Below are 21746 nucleotides of genomic sequence, written 5' to 3'. Positions count from 1 at the left end.
GAGGAGGAAAGTCTGGCATTTTCCTAGATGGTACCATTATTTGCCCTTTGTAATTCTGCTCTGTACCACAGCACCACCTTGTGTTGTGTAATGGAACATATAGAAAGGCAGAGAAGAAAAGAAGTCTTGTATGAGGGTCACTCCTGCAAAGAAAACAGAAGAGGAACACTCAGTAAAATGCAGGTGGGCTGCCTCATGTAGAGAAGTCCCCAGCTGGCAGGGCTTACTTGTGATCTCCAAGAAAGCACAGATCAGGACAATGTCCAGATGTTATTGGACTTCCAGTTCATCCACCTTAGTCAAGATGATAGGAATTGTCTCCATCTGGAAGCATTGCAGAGCAAAAACTTCTCTAGAATAAAGAAATCAAAACACCAGTCATTTTGGAGGCATCCATATGTGTTGTACCTGGGCTGACTGGCACCTGTTGAAAATTTATTTAGGTCAGGAGTTCTTTTTTTTTCTGAATTCCAGCTAACCATTTTTCATAGTGTGTAGGCATTTTATTTGTATGGGATAATTTTGGTTATTTTCCAGTCATCTTCAACAGTTTTTTACTCTGTGAAGCTGTGATAGTTAAGCACTAGCCCAGACATGGAGCTCCTTGCAGTTTTGAAAACCCAAATAGAAGGCTGTTTCTGAGAGAATCCTGGTAAAGGGCTGGATCTCAGCAAGGAAATGGTAAAATTGCTTAAACAGAAGATGCCAATGAGAATCTGAACTGAAATCAGGCACAAGTCAAAGAATAGCAAAGCCATTCATGAAATTTTCCACGCACTAGTATCTTCCTACTCCTTTTATATTGGGCCATTGGGAAGCAAAAGTCATGCCCACAGAAGAATTACATGACTTTACTATTAATAATGAAGAAATCAAAATTGTAAAGATTTCACATACCTTGGCTCAGTCATCAATTCAAAGAGAGACTGCATCCAAGTAATTTAAAAAAGACTGAGACTTGGAAGAGCACCAATGAAGGAACTAGAAATACCATCAAGTGTAAGGATGTTTTACTGGAGCCCAAGGTCAAGATCATCCAATCAATTGTATTCTCAATCACAGTGTATGGTGTGAAAACTGGACAGTTAAGAAAGCAGATAGGAAGAAAATTGATGTGTTTGAAACATGGTGCTGGGAGAGAGCTTTGTGAATACCCAGGACTGACAGAAAGACAAACAACTGGGTCTTGGATCAAATCAATCCAGAGCTTTCCCTAGAGGCAAAAATGGCAAAACCGAAGCTGTCATACTTCTGATACATCATGAGGAAACAAGACAAACTAGAGAAGACAATCATGTTAGGGAAAGTCAAAGGCAGAAGACAGAGGGAAAGACTAGATACTGAATGGCTGAATCCATAAAGGAAGCCACAGCCTTGTGAGAGAGCTGAGTGGAGCGGTCATGGACAGGACGTTTTGGGAGGCTTTTATTCATAGGGTTGTTGTAAGTTGGAGATGACCTGATGGCATATAGCAACAACATTGGGAGACTGTAACCAAGAAAGAAAGGATTCAATTAATTCTTATTGCCGCAGGAGCAAGTTTAGCACAGCAGAGTAGCTGAGTGTATCAGCGAGGGGTGTAGCATGCGATGTTAGGTTATTGTTGCAGTAAAAGTCTTTTTAAAGCTGTACATAATAACATAAGATCACTTAAAAAGAAGGTAACTCATTATAATTTTAGTCCATTACAATATTCTTCACAACAATAAGCAGAGGCTCACTACCTAAGGAAAGAATGAAAGCACAAGTTATGTTTATAGAATGGATATGTGCATCTCTATGTTATCACTTGGGTGCATTTGTCAGAAAAAAATAACCAATTGTACTTGGTTGGAATTTGATCAAAAGTTTGGAAGCCTGTTTATTTTATGCATATTCTGATTTCTGCACAAAATGGGGACGAAAGCAGCTTACAGTGCAGGATAACACAGTACCATTGTTTGCATTTTGATGTCATTTTCTTATACATGTGTGTCCATAAATGGATGAAGAACATCCACTGAATTTTTAAAAATAAATTGTTCTGGTTACACATTGCCCAAATCAGAGGTTTTAGTAATGCAATCAAAGTCCTTCATTCATTTCCACAGTAAATAGCTACCATGTGGCTTTCAGTGTTCCAAGCTTTCTGCTTAAAAGGCTTTTCCATAAAGGAGTCCTATTGCTCATATTTAATTCCTTCCTTTCTAAGGTGAAGAGTATCAATTACTTAGTGGGTTAAGAGAACCAGAGTTTTCCATCACATGATGCTACATCTACCATTGTAATCCCACTTGTTTACAAAACGGTCTCTATAGCAATATGATTTGTTTGCCAAAACTTTCATTAAAGGCCAGGCATCTTGGCTCCTTCCTTGTGTACAAACCTGATCCTGAGGAACTATGCATATGCATTTCATGGATACTTTGACCAAATTAATGGTTTGAGAACTACAAAGCATTTTGGCATGCAAAAGTTATACAAGGAAACAAAACCCCATGGGTTCTTAATAGATTTCCTATTTCTCTAACACCTCAGTCCCTGAGACTCATAAGTCAAAATGTTGCTGGTTCTTAAAAGGAAAAAAGAAACCTATAGAGCCATGATAGTCTGTTGCAGCAAAAGCAAAAAAAAAAAAAGATCCAGGGCAAAAACTAATTTATTATTGCATATGGTTTTGTGGCCCACAGTCCACATCAGATGTGTGAAGAGTTAGGCTGAGTTCTCAGGTTGGTACGTGTGTCTAGGTTTGTGTATAACCCTATTCTGGTGTGATCAACCCAAGAAGAGTAAATGTGTGAAGTGCGTGACTGTGTGTGTTGGGGAGCGCAATTGTGTCCACCCTTTCTGCATGGAGGGTGACTTTTTGCGAATGAGAGCTGTTTTCCAGCATTCAGAATTGTGTAGAACCCCTGTGGAAATCACATTCCATGAGTACAGGTTGACAGAAAATATGAAGACAAGGTGGGAACAGCAAGCTCTTACATTAATGCCTGAAGAGAGAGAGAGTGTGTGTGTTATAAGTGTGCTGTGAACACAGGATTCAACTCAGACTCTGATTTGGTGCTTCAGAATTTGGGTAAAGAGAAACAAGGTACTTAGGGTTATAGAATTTAACCAGGGTCCACATCTTCTAGTCACAGCTTTCTCATGTTTTCCTACCACTTCTTCCATTCTTTCCAATTACCAGGAAAAAACCCAATCTGTTAAGGAAGAAAAGACAAAATGCTGCACAATGCGTTTTGAATGGTATTGTAAGGAACCTTCCATCTGGACACACCCACAGCATTGAGTCTTGACATAATCTCTGTCACGGACTCCTGGACCTTCTAGCCTAGAAGGATCCAAAAGAGCAGCCAAATAGATACTACACATAAAGTGAGTCTTGGGAGGCCTTGTTTCCAGCTCTTAAAAAACTCTTGATTTTTTTCAATGCTATTTCTTATTTATGATACAGGCAAAGCTACGACATCCAGATTGTTGCTGTAGTGGAAGAAACAGGTTTTAAATCAGGCAATGTCCTTGATTTAAAGAATCCATTTTTTAGGTAAGAAATACTCTTGGCTAAAATTCATGATTACTACTGAACTGTACATTTGGCTAAAGAAATCTTTAATTTACTATGGCTAAGCAGGCATCTGATACTGCCTCTTCTATGGAAAATCTATTATTTGTTAACATTTATCCCTCCCAATTTTAGTAAATACAGATATTGCTTATGTACCCATCATGTGAATCTTCACTCTTTCTTAAAGTGCTGCTTTGCTTCTGAGACTTTCAGTGTAAAAATTAGAGCTGTGAAGAATGTTTTGCTCTTGGACATTTTTGAGGCAAGAAGTGTGATTTAAAGGTGTCTCTCCTTTAAATCCCCCCTGCCCCCTGCCCTTGTGAACATCTTTACTTTTTCTTGTCTCCTTGTATAGCCAATTGGCTACTACTGCAGGTGCCATTTGTCCCAGATTTGTTAGGTTTGATTCCTCCTTGCTATATGATCCTAACAATCAACATCACACTGCAAACATGGCAACATCAGAAGCCATGCAGTTGTGTGGTGATTTCAGTGAGGGCAAATGAAGCCATGTTGCCTGCAATGTGATAGCCTGAGGACGCATCTCGTTTCTAGACAAGACTTGTACTGTACTATGCCCTCCATCATTCGTAGAATCCTATGGGAGTTTCCATTTGGAACCTTCCCATGTTTTCCCACCACTTCTCCTGCCTTTTTTCTTACCACAGAAAATTTGTTAAGGAGAGGAAGATAGAAGGGTTGCATGGTGTATTTTGTTCAGCAGTGCTAGAAGCCATCTGGCTGGAAGCATCCCTCACTCAACTGCATCTGTCTGGATGCGCGGTTTGGATGAACATCAGAATGGCATTCAAACACTAAATGTGCATCAGACCAGTCACCCCGTCTTGCTGTACTGCAAAACACAAAGCATTGGCTCATTTTCTAATCTACTGATGTGTTGCCTCCTCACTTCTGTGCCCCTTCAAATCCCTCTCCAGTGAGAAAAATGAGGAGGGAGGTCTTTTCAACAAGGAAAACTGTTTGTAAAATTTACTTCCTTCACCTCTGCTCTGGCTAAAAGTGCTGTCACATAAAATACTTTCCGCTCTACAGCATCATTTAAGTAACTATCATTTGAGGAAGGGTTTAAATACTTCCATCCTGTTCTTTCTCATTAATGATAGAAATTGCATCTTTTTCTAAAGACTGCTACTATGCAAGACCACCTTTTTGCAGTTTGCAATTTTAAACCCTATTTAACATATATTAAGCTCTAGAAAGTTTTCATCTACTGTAACTACTTAACTATTTTGCAGTTGCCCATAATAACTTTGACTGTCTAGTCTCGTATTTTAGTGTTAGCTTGTCCCCTGCAAATTTTAGCTATTTCTCACAGGGGAAGGCTTTATTTTATGTGTTAGAAATAAACCTGCCTCCACTATGTGCATGCACTGGCAGGTCATTCTAGCACTTTTGAGAGAAGAAAATATTTAGACATTGTTGAGCAATTGGGAAACACATATTGGACACATTTTACAGGGGAAAGAAACATGCATTTGGGGGCATAGGATTGCAATGGGGCTTGATTCATACAGGTACAACCTTAGAAATGGTTTCTTTTTCCTGATATATTGGAAAATATATCCAAATATTGTTGCTTTTCCTTTTGTTGCATGACTTTTGTTTGCAATATGTAAGATTTATGCGAGCTTACAAATTTTCATCTCAAAATAGATGAAGTGAAAGTATCAAGTACTGCAGAGTGAACTGAGACTGACATATGGGAGGAGGATTAGATCCTAAGGCCAAAGCAAAAAAAAAAAAAAAAAAAAAAAAATCCCACAGAGGTCCCAGATTGGTTCATTGTACCAATGCCATAGTCAAAATGTCTGTCAAGGCAGGCAGACATGGGATGATCCCAAGGTTGTGCATCAGCCAGATCATTCAAGGTCGCTACTAGCCGTACATTGCTAAGCACTGTTGAAACTGCAGGTGTGAGCTTTAATTTTTAGGTTGTAGAGCTGTAGCCATTTATGTTTTGCAACTTTTTCTCCACCTGGAATGAGTGACAAAAAGAAAATATGAAGGAAGGTAGCCTATGTTTTAATTAAATTGCAAGTCACATGGAACATTAGGTTTGAGAGGAAAGATACCCATACGCCGAAACAGCTGTTCATGCGGGGCTGAGGGCTGCAGATGTATGTGCAAAGCTTGGGCCAGTAGGCAACTCAATACCTCTGGCGATGCTTGATGCTAGTGCATCAGCAGATAGCAAGCTCAATGATGGTATGGATCTGGCTATAGCTTTTCCATTAGCAGAAATGGATCTGCTAAAAGTTATTTTCCACTTTTGGTTCTAGAAAAAGTAACACCCAATGTTCTCTCCTGCTTTATTCTTTACAGCTACAACTCTGTAATGACTGTGCATGTCATACAACTTTTTTTTTTAATTCAGGTATGCTTAGATGATACAATAAACACCCGCTGGAAGAACAACCAGGATTACAACCAAACCAAGTAGCCTATGTGGCATTGAAAGTGAGAATATTGAAAATGCTGCTGCTTTTGTGAAATCTGTGTGTACATATCAAAAGAAAATATTTCATGCAGATTATATAAACAGATGATGCTTGTGCAGTTTCCCTACTTTTTCAAACTGACATCGCAGTTTTCAAACATGTTCTTCTGGAAAATTTCCCCACTGTGCTAAAGGATATTACCCGGGCTAGTACTTTTTCTTTAAAATTTCTCCCATTGAAACCACTGGGGAAAAGTAAATGTATATAGCAGCCTTCCCCAAGCTGGTGCTCTCCAGATGTTTTGAAATACAGCTCCTAACATATCTGACCATTTACCATACCTGGTAGAATTGATGGGAATTATGGTTTGGGTGTCTGGTTGGGGAAGGCTGGTGTACAGGATTGGAGTGTTGAATTACAGGGCGGAATCCAATGTGCCATGCCAATTCCCATCCACAATTGATACTTTCACTTGAGGAAAGAAGATTTAGTGCTTCTAGGGACAATCAGACAATTCATTTCTGAAACAGGTCAGGCTGGTGGAGCTTACATAAGAGAAGTCTGCTGACCTGCCCCTACTGAGAAATGAGCATGTTGCCCATTGTGGGGCGTCCTCTGGGAGACACTAAGGCTCTGTTGCACAAGGGGTGGGTTCTGCTTGCACAGTGGAATGGGCTGGACCCATCCCTTGCGCAAGAGAATCTCAGGTGCTCAGGAGAATCTTGAACCCTGCCTGCTGCATTCTTGTTCTGTTTGATCAGAAAAGCATGAGGATCTGATGGGCAGGGTTTGCCTTTGATTTCTCTCTCGAACACTGGCACACCCTGAGTTTTTGTTTCATCCCCCACCCCACCCCACCCCACCCCACCCCACATTAAAAAATATTGTTAACAAAACCTACCTCATGTTTCTATACAAGTATGGAATGTACAGAAGTAATGTGAACAATATGCCAAGCTCCCACTTAGCCCTTTTTCAGTATTTCCAGGATATATTCTTGTATCTGGAGTTTATTCCCAGCTGACCAACCATAAACCATTTCTGTCTCATAGCAATATGGCGCTAGGTTCATTACCTGACTTGCATTATTTTAATGGTTGGAAAATGCAATTCTGGACTGCCTGACTAAATTAACAAGTCAATCTTCACAGACACTTAGAATAAACTTTATGAAGAAGGGCAACAGCAGAATAACTTCTCTGCATCCGTGTCTCTGTATATTTCATGTATTATGTAGATTAAAAATTGCAATTGTACATTTAATCTTTCCAATAAATTTTACATACAAAATATAATGAAGTTGCAGCCTGTTTCACTAAGAGTTTATTTTGGAATTCGTCCCTCCTCAATTCCCACCTGTCGAGTCCTCCAGGTGTTGCTTCTAGTTTGACTGTGTTGCCCCCATGTCATTGCAGTTGCTAAAATGAAAAGGAGGATGAGAGCCAGTGTGGCATAGTGGTTAAGAGCTGGGACTGGGACTCAGACGATCTGGGTTCTAGTCCCTGCTCAGCCATGGAGCCAACTGGGCCAGTCACAGACTCTCAGCCCAACCTACCTCACAGGGTTGTTGTTGTGGGGATAAGATAGAGGAGGAGAATGATGTAAGCTGCCTTGAGCCCTTTGTAGGAAAAGGCCAGGCTATAAATCGAAAAATAAATAAAATAATTGAATACCTCTACTGGCCAACAGGAATGTTGTCCTATCTATTTAGCCCTGAAGATCTAACTGAAGTGTAGAGTCATTCCCTAGGATTCTGCTAGTGATTATTTACAGCAGCACTCTGCAGCGGGGTAGGGGGCAGGGAGTATGAGAAGCGGGACACACATGAGGCCGGACATGCATTGGCTAGGACAAATGAAGCTCAGCTACCTTCCTACTCTCTTAAAAATGTGTTGCTTGATCCACTTGGCTTCCAGCTGCTGGCCGGAGGTGAAAAAGCATCTCAGGGACTTGAATATATGTGAATTCCTTGACTTTCCAACTAACAGCCAGATTAGACGTGAATTCCTAATTAACTGCTCTTTAATTTTAGATGGAAGGGCAAGGTGAAGAGATTGCTCCTTGCTTCTGGACTACACTAACAATAATCAAGCATGTGTCAGAGTAGAGCTGCTATTATATCTCCCCAGCCACTGGCTAGGATCTCTGTACCACCAAGTGAGTTTACGTAGCTTATCACACTTTTTCTATTGACACGCTGTAGCTTTGAAAAATCTGAATTCTTGACAGTTCATGCATCCCCTCTTGAGCACCCCACTGAAGCAGTGGTGGGCTGTTTGCATCTACCCTGTTGATCAGGTAATCTATTACCTTTGGTACTGCTGACTGTGTATGTATGAAAGACAGACAGGATGACTCATTCCTAGCAAGTGTCTGGCACCATCATGACTGATGGGCAGTGCTGATGATCTACAAACGACACTATGGCTGTATTCACACATCGCAAAAAGCCCTGGCAGGAATGGCTTGTCATTGTGTGAATACAGGAAGCATGGTGAATTGTAGCAAGTTTAGTTACCTTGAATCACCATGGAGAACCAAGTTTGTTCTAAGGTTTCCCTATTTCAGCATTGGTTTTTCTTATGTGTAAATTCACTTACAATGTTTTACTCTGGTTTCCCCATTGCAGCCAGCAAGCTTGTTGGCAAAAGCAAACATGGCAGCTGCTCCAGCTGCCATTTTCTGCTACCCTGTTCACCTACCAGTGGCTGAGTTGCAGGTAGAGGGGGCACTGATTGGTTGCCCCCCTTCTCTCCCTGTGCACACCCTCCAACACCTGGCTACCCTGCCACTGTGATGCTGCCTTGCCGGGTTGCCAAGATGAAATGGGTGATCTGACAAGGTGGGCACGGTGAGGTGGGCAAGCCAGATGGGGCAAGATGGGGCAACTGGACATTGGAGAGCATGTGCTGGGAGGGAGAACAGGGAGTACCTCCAGCAGCAGCAACCACGGGGGCAGCCATGCATGGCACTCCTGCCTGGTCAGTGCTCTGTAGTCACTGATGGCCTCCCCGCTCATGAAACTGTCCAATCTCTTTTTAAAGCTACTTAAATTGGTGGCCATCACCACTTCCCATGACAGCAAGTTCCATGATTTAACTGAATTCTATGTGAAGACGTTCCCAAGCTTTTCATGCTCATCTGCCATCTTTGATTAAGCTGTAATAGAGGACACACACCGGTCAATGAAATTCAATTACAGTAAAGGCAGGTAGCTTAGCATACTGGCATCGGGATCCTTGTTGGGTTAGTTGCTATGACCTTTTTGCCTGAGCAGCTTTTCCCAGAGCAAAAGGAGCATTAGACAGGGTTCTTGGGTGATCGCAACATAACATACAAGCTACATGTGTACATACTGGCTCCACATCCCCACTTCAAAGTTTCTGAAAGCTGTTGGATATTGACATGGGAACCACAGAGAAAACAGGAGAAAGCATTGTGACCAGCTTACATGATGCTTTGAAGATGAAATTGATGTGTCCATGGCAGAGTGCAGAGCCATTCATGCAGTGGATGTAAATTTGGCCTGTGCTTTTCAAGTTACAATGGATTCCTTTCCATTTGCATAGCCCAAGGAAGTGAGGAGGATCCTAACTTGTGTGCTGGACCCTTTCTCTTCCTGGCGTAGAAAAGCAGCCAGAATGTCTAGGGGTACAGGTGATTCAGCCTTGCCCAAAAAAGGTAGTGAAACTTTGTTCAAAAAGACAAAATCAAAAACCTCCCTGAACCCACTGTATTGGATAATTTCCACTTGGTCTCCAATATTCCATTCCTGGGGAAAGTGCTGGTTGAGGCAGTTTACCTAAATCCATTTCAGCCTGCCTTTGGACCTAGTTACAGGACAGAGACTTTGGTCACCTTGGTAGATGAGCTATATCAGGAATGGGATGGGTGTTCCTATTGGTTCTGCCGGATCTCTCTCTCTCTTTGAAAACCAGAAACTTGACTACTCCAGAATGTTGCAGCCAGACCATGGTTGGGGGCCTGTTACCAGCTGCCTGGGACTCCCTCATTACAACAGAGTCACTGGCTACTGGTCTCTTTCTGGGCACAATTCAAATTGTCTGGTTATTGATTTACAAAATTTGGGAGCATGCTGCCTCAAAGATGGCCTCCTCCTGGTGGAGCATGCCCATGTTTTCACGAGAGGTTCTTATTTTAGTACCACCACTAGAGAGGCATGCTTGGCGATAGAAGGCTATTTCAGTCTCTGCTCCCAGGCTGTGGAACTCCTTGCTAAGGGAGGCTGGCTTGGCTTCCTCTCCGCTCTTCTTCCGATGGTAGGAAAACTGCCTTTAAGCAGGGTTCTGGCATGAAAGTGGGCCTTTTGAGTTGATGCTGTTTTTATTCTTCAATGGTTGTGTTTTCAGATATATTTCAATGCATGAGTTTGATTACTGGTTAATTAAGTATAATGTATAACTGTAACCCACCTCAAAGAAATGTGGGGTATAAATAACAAAAATACATAAATGTCCATTCTATACGCCATGTACTTGGCATATGGCACTTGACTAATTTACCAGGGCAGGGCAAACATTCATGTAATCAGTGCTACTTTGCCATCTTCAGAGCTCTTATCTCCAGCCCATAGATATCGACAGAAGACTGCTATCCCATATATAAAAAAGAAAGTGGACTAGAAAGCTCCAGCTTCTCTTTTGGAAAGTGATCCCAGAATTCCAAATGCTTTCCCATAGTTTTTTTTTTTTTTTTTTTTTGAAATCAGCAATGATTTATAAAGCCTGTAGATAAGATTGAAGTAGTTTCTTTAATTCTGCTGACTGCAGTGTGGCTATAAAAAGACAACCAACAGTAGCCTCTAGATATGCTGAAGGTGCGCTTTAAAAAACTGAAATTTGGTAACTTGTTCAGGCCATTGAGTAAAGAAGGCATTCATCTCGAAGCAAAATTAATGAATAAGGATCATCGAAATGGCAGGTAACCAAGAGCTTCTGGCACATAAAAGTCTACTTGATGTTGTTTTCTATTATGAACTTTGAGCTAATTGCAGAAGGCTTTGCAAAAGAAAAAAAACAATGTGTGGGAATAAAAAGTAAAGTCTGGGACTCTTAAATATTGCCCTAGTCATGTGGGAACATCTAGGCAGCTCCTAGGTGGCAAGGGTGATATTTAAATAGTCCAGGCATTGGGTTTTTCTTTCTGCCCAGTGGGGTAGCTCTTCTGAGGATAAGAGCCTAGGGCTGGCATCCATGTACTCAGCTGGATCACTGAAATGTTCTTTTGGCAATATGGGAGCAGCCTACTGAGAGGGGTTCCTTTGCAGCTAGGGTAACACTGCTGGGAGCCCACTCTGATAATGCTAACATAAGTATAGGTAGCTACAAGTGATACTCGCCACTGTGATTTGAATAAACATTATAATCTGCTAGACGTGCCTATGAGCAGCTGGAAAGGGACTATTTTCACTGTAGCTTTGAAGAGTGTGAATTTGCTGTGAATTGTAAATTACGCATGAAATTAAAAATTTCAGTCTGATCACTTCACCAAGGGGCAAAAATGCAAAAATGATTAGCATTTACAATTATATGTAAATTAGTAGCCAGATTATCATATCCATTAGAACCAGTTTGTGGCACCCATTTGCAGTGCAAGCTCACCAGATTTGACCAAATGTAACTCTTTGGACTCAAAGTCTCTGAACAGCTTTAAAGAATAATAAAACAAAACATCAGAATTTGTTCCAATGGTCTGATGCACAAGTAAGATAAAGCACGGTGGGTTCCATTATTAACACAGAGGTGTTTTTACCATGGGTAATAGGGGATTGTATATAATCACAGCCAAGTGAATAATCCATTAATCCTCTTTTCTCTTTCCCCTATTAAGAACAGTGCAGGAGAATTTTGGAAGCTTATACAATGAATCCCACAGTTTATTTTTAAAAACTTGTTTACTAAGAAATGAGGGGGAGTTGATGGCTGGTTGTCTTTTGCTAGAATAATCTGCAGAACTGAAGTGCAAAAGAACAAGCTCAAGATGATCTTTTTGTTCATTTATGACTTATTTTTTAAACCCATTCCAATTTGAATTCTTTCCTTGTAAAAATAGTATTTCATACTGTAATGATTGTGTTTCTAATAGAAACAATAGCTGTGCTCCAAAGGGGTGTTTTGGTTAGTCAGCTAGAACAGCCATGTGTTCACAGTCCCCCATTTGAAGTCACCCCTTATTTGAAGGTTTAAAGAGAATGAACCAGAAGAGGGAAGAGCTGGTCCTGGAAGGTGCCTGTCAACAGCACCTGGACGACAGACAGACATACAGGTCACTTGGTCACAGTCTTCCCCATCATGGTGAGCAATTTGTTTAAATGAGAGTCATTATTTTAAAAATTCTCATGAATACACACACATTAGCACGTGCGAATTTGTGCTATTTTCTCTTAGGATGATACATTTCCTTTTCTGGGGGATGCGTAAGCAGGGAACCTATCGTGCCCATGCGCTAGCACTAGGCTTGTCTTGCTTCCTCTCACGTCCATCACAAACTGGTCTTGAACCATCCTTCCACTTTGAAAGTGATTTGCTGTTATAAGAAACAAAGGGCCACAAGATCCTGGGGCACTTTGCACCAGTTGTGTGATTCTTTGAACAGAGAGGCATTGCCCTCTGCCCACATCTGCAGTGCAGGATCACAAAGGCAAGGACACACTCAGAACTTTGCATCTCCTTTCTTTCCACATTTACCTGACAGCAAGTCTCAATGAATTTACTTCTGAGCAATGCAATGTATTTTCCTGGTCCTTTTCTCAGTATTACATGCTTCTTCACCATCCTACCCCATTTTCTTCGAAATCTGATCAGCACTGTTCATTAGCTAAAAAGACCTTCTCTTCTAACCCAGCATTATGATTGCTTCTTCCCCTCCTCACCTTCTTCAAAAAGTGAGATCCTGGCTAAATTAATCAATCTTTTGCCTGCATGTATACAAATGATGTGCAATCCTAGGTAGACTAAAAAGGACATGAATATGTGGCTTCCTGTGGGGTAGCTGCACTGATCTGTTGAAGAAAAGCAACCATCTTGTGGCCCTTGACATTCATGGCTGTTCTGGGTGTTTGAGGATAAAAGCACACTTCATCAAATACAAATAACAGTATCTTTATTATGTTTATATACATTTTGGCTTTAATATCATCTTCATTAACATACCTATCTATGCCAATTGAATGCAATCACTCGTATGTCTGACGAAGTGGACTCCAGTCCACAAGAGCTTATGCCAGGTGTAGGGAACCCATCATCCTCGTCATCATCGCCTATATATCCTGCCTTCTTCCTCTTGTGAGGAACCCAAAGGGGCTTACATAGCTCCATTTTATCCTCACAACAGCAAACTGTTATGTAAGTTGGACTGAGAATTGGCCCAAAATCACCCAGTGAGCTTCATGATGAGTGGGGACTAGAACCCAGATCTCCTAGATCCCTGTCCAACCTTTTAACCACCACATCACATGTGCTCCAGTTCCCATCAGGTCCAGTCAACATAACCGATGCTCAGGAGCAGTAACCCAACCGCATCTGAAAAGTACCAGGGTTCCCATGCCTGGCTTATGCTGTAATACATTTCTTCATCTTGAAGATGCCACAAGCCTCTGCTGTTTTCAGCACATGCTTGTAATCCTGTTGCACAATACTGGCTCCTGTCGCATACTATGTTGTAGCACAGGGCCTAGTTTTGCATACCACACTGACACTGGATTTTCCTTCACCATCACACTGAGGCTGCACAGAGCTGGATCCTCTACCCTTTCTAGGGTTGAAAGACATTCAGAGTAGATTCAAGTAAGTCCAAATTTCTATGAATCTGACCTGCAGATTCTGAGTTAGATGGATTCTGTGGATCTGTGGACCAGTTTTTCATCTCTCTCTGTATATCCATGTGTGAGGAAGGATTGCACCAATTCACATTAAGTACTGTGCATTACAACTGTGCATTAGCACCTAATGTGACTAAAGTGCAAGTAGAAATTCTGGTTAAAAATATCCAAATCTGTCAGTTCCGACAGAACAAAGGATGCCTGACAACCTGTGAAACAGGATGAATTTAACAAAATCTGTGCATCCCAGTCCATCTGTACTTTGCCATTTAGGAGAGTGCGAGTGGATCTTGAAGGAAGGGAGGCAGGGCAAGGCAAGGCGGTCCTGCACAGCTGCAAGCACTCACCTGCACCCACTGATGCCTGACACGTGGCTGGCAAAGCAACCAGCCAGGACCTCCTCCTTCCATCGGGGGCTGGAGGGTCAGTGGCGGAAAACAAGGAGTGTCTGTAAAGGCAGTGCTGGTGTGTATGGACTCAGGCAATGTGGTGGACAACCTTGTGCTGACAGTGGTCTTGGGGGTGAATATTCTGTCACAGAAAATGTAGTAAAACAAAGCAAGGATTGTTTTCATAGGAAACTGCCATGTTTTTCTAATGTAGGAAGTCTTGTGGCACCTTAAAGATTAACAAATTTAAGTAAAGTCCACTTCATCAGATGCAAAGGTAGACGCACACTGGTGCGCATGTGGAGTGGTTGGTTGCTTTAACCTTTTCCGTGATGTGACTATCCCTATTCTGTATTTGACATGCTAATGCCATCTGGTGGTGAGTATAATCCTTACTGAATTTCAAACCAATTAAGGGCTCCATCCCATGCATGATTAGCCAGAGAAAAGTCCTACAACTCCCACCATTCCCCGATCAACAGTGTAGGACTTTTTTCCTGTCTAAGCACACACAGAACTGAGTTACTAAAAAGCTAAGATATTACTGCAAGAAAAAAATGCACACAGATTTTGGTTATCTATGATTTTGGAATCATATTCCATAATTGTATGATCTACACTTTTAGCTGCAACTTGACTCTGAAGCAGTTTGTTCTAACCTGTTCAAATAAACAGAAGGAAAAATGCAAGTACAAACATGACAAACCAGTGAACAACTCCTTCAGTTATTTTATTGGGCAACTGTTTTCTTTCTAATCCCTTACCTAATTTGTTAACCAAATAAAATAACAAATACACAATCTTATTTTAAATAGAGATGAGATTTGTCTGGCCTAAAACAACAACCTTGATCATCTACATATGGCCTGTCTCAAGGGTTTCTTGTCTGTGGCCAAGAGCATCAATATTAAAACCTCATTCATGGGACAACCCTGCTCCAAAGGAAATGTTCAAACTGCTTTCTGCATTACTCAGTAAAGGTACAAATTTATTTTTTAAAATTAAACACCCACAGTGTTGCTTTGGAAACAAATTGATTATGAGTAAACTGCCCTGTGGTAGTAATATTACAGTGACAATTAGGATTCCCCCCACTCCTGCTGGAGCTTTGTTTTAATTGTTGCATGACAAAAAGTAATTCAAACAGTATGTTTCATTTGTTGGATTTTTGATTGTCTGCAGTCATGAAAGGCTCAGGACAATGTCAGAAGCCTTAAACTGGCCAAAATGGCTTGTAACAAAAGACTCTTGATCACAGGCACAGCTCTTACATGCCCTTATTTGTTTTAGCAACTAGAAAGTAGGTTTGGCCCAAGTCAAATCTTAAAACAGTTTTGGGAATATAGTTTTAGGGGAAATATGATCATTGTGTTGAGAACTTCCACTTTTCTTAAAATTCAGTTAGTGATAGTTTCCTATCCCGAATGTAACTATGGTGCTATAAAAAAAGAGAACTTTTTGTCTTCCTTGCCTTGTCTATTGGCAAAACAATGTAGAACACTAGGATTTTGCAGGGATCCCCCAATATCTGAACTGCTTCTCCTCCACCCATCCCATGCAAGAAGTGCATGTTTTTTCAAAATCAGGCTTCTTGAATTGGTAAAATGGGATTGATCTTGTTTAATTTTTTAAAAATTGCCTTGAAAGCTCTTCCTATCCTATCCTAGGAAGGTGGGTATGAAGTGTTCTGCAGCAATATGCCTCTGAAAATAAATGAGAACTTTGCAATACAGTCCATGCTGGAGATTGGGGTAGGGATTGCAATCAACTTGTATTTTTACCATCTAATTAATAGTGGCCTACAATACTTCCATACCTAGTAGTTGTATTTAGTGCACACTGCAGTTGAGTTAAAATTGTGTTATAAAGATATTCTAAAATCACCTTGACTTTTTGTTAAAGGGAAAGGTGACCAAGTGTGCATGCGTATTTTGAAAGAAAAAAGATCTCTTATTCATCAGCCTTCCCAACATCTGGCATCGTCCAGATGTTCTGGACTATAACTCCCAGCATCCTTCATTATCGGACATGGCGGCTGGGGCTCATGGGAACGGACGTCCAAAGTACCAGAAGTCACCAAGCTGGGGAAAGCTTTCCTACAGGTCTTAGAATTGACTCGCAGTGTTGAGTGATGCGCAGCCTCAGCAAAGCGGGAGCAGGGCTGCAGCCACAACCACCTGAGCTGGTCACACAACTGTGCTGAAATCAGCGCAGCTCAAAGGCCAGCCCCGCCTCTCAAAACGGAGCACACGAACGGCCCCCTTCCTCACCCGAGGCATGTTTATTCGAAAGACAATTCCGTTTCCTTCAACACAGCTTACTCTTAAACCAGCGTGCCCACACTGTAGTCGCGGCAATATAAAATGGAGATTCCTTTCCCCACCCAAACCGGAAGCGGGGAGGCGGGACTTACCCTAAGTTCCCAGCCTTAGAGGAGGAAGCAGGCCACATGTACTAAAGCCTGAGATCATCGAGCTAGACTGGCGAACCTTCACTTCCGGCTTCGCACTAGGCGAGTGCCGATTGCGGAAAATAAGGATTCCGCTCTATCCTCAAATCTCCATGGTCCTCCTGCTGGGGTTTCTATGGTCTGCTTTACGGCAACGGCTTCACGACACCATCGCGCTCCCGAGCTTCCCTTTGCGGTGCGGGAGTGAAGCCACCGTCGTAAAGTAGCGGAGACGGAGAAAGGACGGTCCTCGGCTGGAGGCGAGCACGTGTGGCCGCTGGGTGAGTCCTCACGCGGAGGGATGGCGCGTGCTCGGGGGTGCCATGCCTAGTGTTGGGGGGAGCCACTTCTCGCCTGTGGGGTTCAACCTGGAGAGCGCCTGGTGGTCTTGCTGTATGAGCCCGTCCGTGACTGCACTTCGGTATCCTAGCTTGCCCCCCCCCCACACACCTTGGTTCCGGTTGGACTAAAATTCCCATCACTCCGAGGATAGCTCTGAGGGGGATTATGGGAGTCGTAGTCCAAGTCTTCTGGAAGCCGGCAGGTTGAGAAAAACTGCTATACTTGCAACTCTTTTGGACCTAATGGGGCTGTCTCCCGTGCTGGATGGAAAGGGCTATGTTGTGTGCCTCTGGATGGTGAGAAACTGTTGCTTATGGACACATAGTGGGTTATCTGACAATATGCTTGCCTTTTTTTTCTCCTCACTTTTCTGTTAGCTCATCTTATACAGTAGCCACATTTCTGGGTGTCATTGCCCAGAAAGAGGGCGTGTGTTTCAGCTTAGTATAAAATGTTGAAGGCCCAGTTGTCAAGTGTGGATGTGGACTTTGAGATCTTTACTATGTAAGTGTATTTCATTATAGCAGAGAGGACGGTGACCACACAACCTACTTGTACAATTAGCTGCCCTTGTGCTAATTGTTCATGGGCACTATTAAAATTCCTGCCCTCCCTGCATATGGTTCTTTATCTTTAACCTGTGCTTTGTAAAGTAGGACATGTGGCCACCATATATTTTTGACCAACTAGTGACAAGATCTGCTGGTGGTTATCAAGGTATAGCAACCACCCACACACACTTGTTGGCAGAATCAGAAGACAGTGGATCTTGTGTGTCTGAACCTTATTTCTTCTATACTCAGTGCACCCACAGAATGTCCTTTTATCTCTGTTTTATTTATTTAATTTATATGCCACCCAATTAGCCATAGGCTCTCTGGACAGCTTATATATAATCAGTGCCACAATGAAGTACAATAAAACCAATAATAAGAATAAACAATTAAAAACAAACAACAATAAAATCAATGCTAACCAATGAGAATAAACAACAACAATAATAATAAAAAATAAATGAATAAAATAATTAAATAGAATAAATTGAGAAAGGGATGCAACATAAAACAAATTTACGTCAACAGTACAAAAATAGTTTTACTTAAGACATAAGTTATAAAATCATGAAAATATAAAATTATAAAATGGTAGCAACAACCAACCTTAAAACAATACAGTAAAAGCAATGACAGAGAAGCAAGCGCTACCCATGTTCTTGCACCAGCAAGGAGGGGGTTTGTGAGGTTCTTTCCCTGCCCTCAGAGGGAGATGTCTGAAACATACTATTTTTCCTCCATCATATTATGTACACCATACTTCATAGTCCATGAGTATCTTTTTTGTTTGCCTTTTAAATTGCTTGCGAGTTCATCTGATGTGACAAAGACTTAGGCTTCTGTCTCACAGTACTGTAACAATCTATCATTTCTCTTTCAGTAATTAAGGGTGCAGTCTTGTGCCTCTTTAGATAGAAAAAGAACTGAAATTCTCAGCATTCCCCAGGCAAGGTGGGACTTGGGAGACTTTTTCCATCTAATCAGGTATAGAATTTTGCCCTAAGATGCCTAATTTTTATGAGCAAAGGATGTGGTGCAGCTACTAAAAACTAAAACAAAAGTCTTAGTACAGAAATTTAAAACAAAAAATCAGTGTGGTTATTTCAAATGGGCCATTGCTGCCTCAAGTTGATAAAATCTCTGCATACATATCAGTGGGGTATCACAACCAATAACTATTATTTTCTGTGTTTTGCAGCACAAACCAAATGGAAGCTAAAGGTAAAAGGAAATTTATAGGCAAAGGCGGGAAAGCAGGGCCTGGAAAAAAGAAGTTTAAAAAGAATAATGGTAAGATGAATACTATCTGATTTATTTTCTCAAGATGCTGAAGAAAGATGGAGAACTTACAGTACTTCAGGGAAAGCTGGTGATTGAATAAAATATAGAAAATGAGACTTTGAGCTGATACATGTCAGATTAAGTGCTGACTTTTAAAATCAAGTCGGGTTATTTCTCCCCCGCCACATGAAAATAAGTTATGGAACAAAATATTTAGTGCTATCAAACTTAGATCATGCATTGTATTGTTAAGCCTGGTGAATGGCCACATAGATAAGATGTTTCTCAGTGCCACCACAGACTGTATGGACATAGTCACTGTGTTAGTAGTTTAGAGCAGCATCCACAAAGTGGGTGTTTTGTGTGCATTGGCAGAGACTTAGAGTCTATAATACTATAGGCATTGCTGTAGAAGTTGAAGATGTTCAACCCTGGAATATTTCCTCAGCTAGGTCTAGTAACCATGTATGCATTGGCAATAGCAATTACTACATATTCTTGAGGAGACTCATGTTGCAGGAAATCACATGTACCTCTGCTAATCTATGATGTTGTCTTTATTTTATTTTACATTTTGTTTTGGCACAAGATGGAGTCTGTGCCTGTTTTAAACTGGCATCAAAGGATTCAGATTAATGTTTCTTAATTGGTTATTCCTGGATTCTGTAACTCAGGAATGACATATAAGCAAGAAGAGATGCTTGCTGCTTTCAGGGGACAAGCTGTCAGTTTCAGTTCTCTCGCCTGCAATTGCTGGTGTGCCTGCTTTATTAAATCTCCTTAGTTCAGTAAAAGTAAATGCAGAGTGACATTTCACTTTTTTTCCAGCATTGCTGTCCACTGATAACCACCAACTAGCATCTTATATTATCCTCTAGAAGTTAGAACTAATCATGTGCATTGGCTTTACTGAGTCTATATTACCTGACGTTTATGTATTTTATTGCACTGAACACCCCTGAACACTGTTTGGGAAAGGTGGGATTCAGATGCAACACAAATGGGAACAGGAAATAAATTATTATACTTTAACACTGTTTCATGTATCGTCTCCCTGATATTTTCCTGGACCTGTTTTTGCAGCTCTCTTTCAACATATAAACATGGAATTAAGTCCAGCTGAATTAGTTGGAATTCTTTTCCATGGAACAGAGTGATCTTGTGGCTGCTAGACAGCATCTAGGATTCCCAGAACTGAGGTTGGAAAAGAGCTCTGATCTCAGGGCTGGATTTTCCCCTGCACCCTGTAGTTGTCTTAGAAAAAAGCATGCCAGCTGCTTCTCCAGGGCAATATGACTGACCTTGGGGAAGGGTTAGTGGGGGTGCTGTAGGGAGGAGGGAAGGAAAATGGCTCTACCAGGTTAAGTGTCCTGGTGATATTCCAGTCTCCTTCCCTTCCCACCTGACATGCAAAGCGGAAGGAGCATAGAGACATAGATCGCCTCTGTGCTTCTCCTGCACTGCATAGAATACTTTTAAGCCTCCATGCTTGGTGATTTATGAATTTGCCCATTAGGTCTGCACCTTAAATGTAGTAAGTTTTGTGTACTTTTTATGTACCCTGTGTTGCCCACGGTGAATATCTGTTGCTGATTGCTAGGAGTTAGAAAGTATTTCAGAAGGCTATGGATGGTGAGTGTGCGAGTGCAAACTGGGTATTTTAGGACTTCGTTCTATCTGAACATGCATAGGCATCCACCCTTAGTTGAATCTACACATGGGTAGTTTGATATGAGTCTCTCCTCTTAAAGTTTCCCATTCTCTAAATTATAACTCTATTGCCTTAATCACACTAGTGTGTTGCAAACTGCCCAAAGAGCTTCAACTGTTGGGCAGTATAGAAATGAAGAAGAAGAAGATGATGATGATGATGACAGAAAGAAGATTGCACAATATATATTCTCCAGCAGAAAGCTTTCTAATGTTGGTATATCAACCAGTTGACTATCACTGTGTAAAGATTAATTGTTATCCAACAACCTAAGAGTCAAGAGTGTTTCCACAGTTTAAAAATGTAAATAAGTACTGCACAAATTACAATACTTACATAGTTTTAAGCTTATATTACATTTGTGGGAAAATAGGAGACACTCTGAATTAAAATTTCAGTTATCAAGTGGGCTTGGAAGGATATAATAATATCAAGGAGTGACTGAGAGAACTTGGCATGTTTAGTCTTGAGAAGACTGAGGAGGGCCATGATATCCCTCCATAAATACCTCAGAGGGTGTCACAAAGAGGAAGGTCAAGATCTCGTCTTGCTGATACCAAAGTATAGGACAGGGAATAATCAAGTCACGTTGTGACAACCCAGATTCAGGCTGGACATCAGGACAAGCTTCCTCACTGTCAGAGCAATACAACAGTGGAACCAGCTGCCTAGAGAAGTTGTGGACTCTCCCACACTAAGGACCTTCAGTAAGAAACTGGACAGCCATCTGAGTGGGATGGAATAAATTGGTGTCCTGCAGCAAGGACCTGATGGCCTTCATGGCTCCTTCCAACTCTACTATTCTATGATTGTATGATCTTAACTACAAACAGTTATTGTGTTGGTTCTAAGATAATTCTTCTTATTTAAACATTAAAACAGAACCTGGCCTTCCAAAGAAATTCAGTAGAAAAGATGGGGAAGACACCAAGTCCAAATTTAAATCGAAGAAATTTGAAAGAGGAAACAAAAAGCCTGGTAAAAGTGGTGTGAAACAAGTAAAGAGTAAACAACTATCAGAAAAGTTATCCAGAAAGCGCAAACTTGAAGATGATAAAGAGGGAGGTAAGAGTATTTTTTTCTTTAAGCTATGTGTGTCAAAGGAAAATATGCTTTGGTATAATGGTCGATACGACTTACCACATGAATCATTATTAAAAAAATATACATCTCA

The 21746-nt window shown here is 41.2% G+C and overlaps 2 protein-coding genes across 3 annotated transcripts in view; both read left to right on the top strand.

Annotated features, from left to right (window-relative positions):
* The window catches only part of LOC123031349 (histone-arginine methyltransferase CARM1-like), a 79551-nt gene extending 72367 nt beyond the window's left edge, over positions 1 to 7184 (top strand). The window contains exons 12-13 of the mRNA XM_044446208.1: positions 3437 to 3526; positions 5943 to 7184. Of these exons, the coding sequence (XP_044302143.1) occupies positions 3437 to 3526; positions 5943 to 5952 (100 nt within the window). The 3' untranslated portion in view covers positions 5953 to 7184. The remainder of the gene's footprint in view (positions 1 to 3436; positions 3527 to 5942) is intronic.
* A 9659-nt stretch (positions 7185 to 16843) lies between these two features.
* Positions 16844 to 21746, top strand: part of PUM3 (pumilio RNA binding family member 3) — a 39327-nt gene continuing 34424 nt past the window's right edge. Inside the window, exons 1-3 of one of the 2 annotated variants that reach the window (XM_044446244.1) lie at positions 16844 to 16965; positions 18779 to 18870; positions 21455 to 21637. In XM_044446244.1, the coding sequence (XP_044302179.1) occupies positions 18789 to 18870; positions 21455 to 21637 (265 nt within the window). In that variant the 5' untranslated portion in view covers positions 16844 to 16965; positions 18779 to 18788. Of the gene's footprint in view, positions 16966 to 17171; positions 17323 to 18778; positions 18871 to 21454; positions 21638 to 21746 lie in introns of those variants that run through there. The other variant, XM_044446243.1, reaches the window with a different exon arrangement.

The sequence above is a fragment of the Varanus komodoensis genome, unplaced genomic scaffold (assembly GCF_004798865.1).
Source record: "Varanus komodoensis strain SLA01 unplaced genomic scaffold, ASM479886v1 scaffold5, whole genome shotgun sequence".
Taxonomy (NCBI): Eukaryota; Metazoa; Chordata; class Lepidosauria; order Squamata; family Varanidae; genus Varanus; species Varanus komodoensis.
This window is presented reverse-complemented; position numbering and strand designations above follow the sequence as displayed.